Here is a 3839-nt window from a genome sequence, read left to right as displayed (position 1 = left end):
ATTTCATGCAAGCTTTTGCAATATAAAGAGTAATCCACTACGCTATTTAAATGTGAGTGACTTTCATAAATGGCTTGATAATCATAAAAATGAAATAGGTATTTATCAGTAAAATATTCTTACACACAATGTGTTATATATATATACATTATTAGAATGTGAATATGCATAAAAACATAAACTTTTTATTGCAAGCTGGACTTTAAAAAATATTGCTGATATAGGATGTCTAAAATATCTTTACAGATAAATGTTGTTTGACCCCATCAAAAATCTTATTTGATTATAAATTTGTTGCATAATCAAACTAGCTATCTAGAGTATATATATAGACAATCTGCTTCACAAAAATTCTAATGGTCCAACCTTACCAATAAAAAATGTTTTCAACAAAATAAAAGAAGAAATAAAAACTATATATATTATTTATATACTTATAGATTCAAATATTTTCTGATGACATCAAAAATTTTTGTCAAATACCTTTCATCCCAAACATCAAATTTATGCAATAAATCACGTTCACAAGTTATTAAATGAAAATTGTTGGAAATTTTTCCAATAACATCATGTGTCAAATTAAACTCAAATGTTAATAAATGAGAGTCTTCTTCCTTTTCAACATTAATCATTTCTAGCTCTAAACGTATTGATTCTCTATCAATATCTGACATTTGTATATGATGAACAGGAGAAAAATCTTCAGTTGTCGTAGGATTACAGTTTTCACAACAATTGTCTTGTGTTTCGCATTTAAAACTGAAGTATTTGAGCAATGATTTTCTGAGACAATCAGTCCCTTGACAATATTTTTTAATTGATTCATCCATTTTTAAATTATTTTTACTGATGTCAGAGTTGTTGTAGTACAATATGGCATTTGATTGTGCACCATTTCTCCCTGCACGTCCAATTTCTTGTATGTAACTTTCCAGTTTTGATGGGGGAGAAATATGAATAATGTTAGTAACCTGAGGTACATTAACACCCATACCAAAAGCAGTGGTTGCAAATACTACCCTTATTCGAGAGTTTAAGGATTTCAATTCTTCCAAAATATCTTCTTTCATACACGAAGTGGTTGATGCATGAAATTGAGCATACAATTTAGCTCTTGGAGTTATCTCGTTTTCACAGAAGGGATTTTCAATAACCATGTCAAAAAGTTTATATGCATATCCACAATATTTTAAACCCATATATATAATTGTGATAGGGTAATCTTGTCTTGTTTCGTTTAATTTTGTTGCTATTGGTAATAGAATTTGTTCATAACTTTTTACACCATAGTTGTTTGGAAGTCGTTTTTTTACACTTAGAAACACATTTCTACGATTTGGTGAGGCTTTTACAATTTTGCAGTTCTGTAGAGATAAGTCTTTTATAATTTTGAAAATCATTTTATCTCCCGCAGTTGCGGTTAATGCAAGCATAGGGCGATCTTGAAAGATGGTGTTTAAGACAACCAAATCTTGAAAGCTTTTTCTAAATTCCAGTCCCCTGAAACGATATAAAAACATAATATATATATATACCTAAATATGTAAATTATAGTATATACATAGTAACAAAAAGAGTATATATATACATGTATATTTTTAGCTGATAGTTTTTGTACATTTTGTAGCTAGCTATATATAAAATTTACTTACCACAATTCCACACAATGTGCCTCGTCTACTACACATGCAACAACATTATCCTGATAAATTTTTGATTTTAGTAAATTTCTTCCTGTGTGTGACAAAAATGCTTCTGGATGTCCAAATAAAAAATCAATATCTCCATTTTTTATTTCATGTGAAACTTTGAAATTTGGTTCGACAGGATCTTCCGTATTCAAATGTGCAAAAAGATCTTCTGTACATTCTTCCCTTTCATAAGTAAGTGTAGCAACTTCTACACCTCTTTGGCTCAAAATTTTTTGTTGATCCTCAATGATAGCGTTGAGAGGGCTAACAACAATCACTATGTTTCTTTTCTTCTGTAAAGGCATTACAAAAGGAAGTAACTGGTACAAAATGGATTTCCCATATCCAGTAGGCAAAACCGCAAGAGTATCGTTTCCATTAATTAGTTGTTCAAAGCAAATGATTTGTTTGGTCTTTAACACAAAATTTGGGTCAAAACCTTTCTCTAGAGCAAGTCGAAGTTTGGAAAAAAGTTGTATTATATTTTCCATCTTGTTAGCCAGCTAACTAAATTTTTACTCGCCATATGCTTGTTTTTATGCTCAGTTACCTTCCTATATCCCTTCCGTAAAATCTGGACAAGCAAGACAAACGGCTCTTTCAAAAATACCCACTATAGGTGGGTATTTTGACCGGCCAGTCCCAGAGCTACTTCTTTCGCGCCAGCCACATATCAGAAAGAGAAAAAGAAGCCCTGGGAACGAGATTGCGTAAATCCCGGACTCGGCCCGTATAGTCAAAAGTATACAAAGAAAGTACCCAGGGAGTAAACTCATTTCCCAAACGATTTTTTAAATTATTATTTCACCACTAAAGCCCATGAGACTTGTAGTTTTTAAAAATGTTTTCATTTTTGATGAAACGCTGAATAAAAGAAGTTTAATCGCCGGCAAACGAAAACCTGCGATTTCCCGTAAATCTCGGACTCGGCCCGTATAGTTAAAAGTATACAAGGAAAGTACCCAGTGAGTAAACTCATTTCCCGAACGAATTTTTAAATTATTTTTTCACCACTAAAACGCATGAGACTTGTAGTTTTCAGATATGTTTTCATTTTTGATGAGACGCTGAATATAAGAACTTTAATCGCCGGCAAACGAAAACCTGCGATTTCCCGTAAATCCCGGACTCGGCCCGTATAGTCAAAAGTATACAAGGAAAGTACCCGGTGAGTAAACTTATTTCCCGAACGAATTTTTAAATTATTTTTTCACCACTAAAACGCATAAGACTTGTAGTTTTCAAAAATGTTTTCATTTTTGATGAGACGCTGAATAAAAGAAGTTTCATCGCCGGCAAACGAAAACCCGCGATTTCCCGTAAATCCCGGACTCGGCCCGTATTGTTAAAAGTATACAAGGAAAGTACCCAGTGAGTAAACTCATTTCCCGAACGATTTTTTAAATTATTATTTCACCACTAAAGCCCATGAGACTTGTAGTTTTTAAAAATGTTTTCATTTTTGATGAGACGCTGAATAAAAGAAGTTTAATCGCCGGCAAACGAAAACCTGCGATTTCCCGTAAATCCCGGACTCGGCCCGTATAGTCAAAAGTATACAAAGAAAGTACCCAGGGTGTAAAAGCATTTCCCGAACGATTTTTTGAATTATTTTTTCACCACTAAAACGCATGAGACTTGTAGTTTTCTAAAGTGTTTTCCTTTTTGATGAGACGCTGAATAAAAGAAGTTTAATCGCCGGCAAACGAAAACCTGCGATTTCCCATAAATCCCGGACTCGGCCCGTATACTCAAAAGTATACAAAGAAAGTACCCAGGGTGTAAAAGCATTTCCCGAACGATTTTTGAATTATTTTTTCACCACTAAAACGCATGAGACTTGTAGTTTTCTAAAGTGTTTTCCTTTTTGATGAGACGCTGAATAAAAGAAGTTTAATCGCCGGCAAACGAAAACCTGCGATTTCCCGTAAATCCCGGACTCGGCCCGTATACTCAAAAGTATACAAAGAAAAGTACCCAGGGAGTAAACTCATTTTCCAAACGATTTTTTAAATTATTATTTCACCACTAAAGCCCATGAGACTTGTAGTTTTTAAAAATGTTTTCATTTTTGATGAGACGCTGAATAAAAGAAGTTTAATCGGCGGCAAACGAAAACCCGCGATTTCCCGTAAATCCCGGACTCGG

At 33.5% G+C, this 3839-nt stretch overlaps 1 protein-coding gene across 1 annotated transcript; it reads right to left on the bottom strand.

The window, feature by feature from the left end:
• Nucleotides 1–302: 302 nt before the first annotated feature.
• On the bottom strand, nucleotides 303–2306 carry LOC130645819 (uncharacterized). The gene is made up of 2 exons (XM_057451923.1): nucleotides 1653–2306; nucleotides 303–1500 (listed from the first exon to the last, which is right to left on the bottom strand). Exons 1-2 carry the CDS (start codon nucleotides 2180–2182, stop codon nucleotides 435–437), a joined length of 1596 nt encoding a protein of 531 aa, XP_057307906.1. The 5' UTR covers nucleotides 2183–2306; the 3' UTR covers nucleotides 303–434.
• Nucleotides 2307–3839: the final 1533 nt, after the last annotated feature.

This window comes from Hydractinia symbiolongicarpus, chromosome 5 (genome assembly GCF_029227915.1).
Source record: "Hydractinia symbiolongicarpus strain clone_291-10 chromosome 5, HSymV2.1, whole genome shotgun sequence".
Classification (NCBI taxonomy): domain Eukaryota; kingdom Metazoa; phylum Cnidaria; class Hydrozoa; order Anthoathecata; family Hydractiniidae; genus Hydractinia; species Hydractinia symbiolongicarpus.
This window is presented reverse-complemented; position numbering and strand designations above follow the sequence as displayed.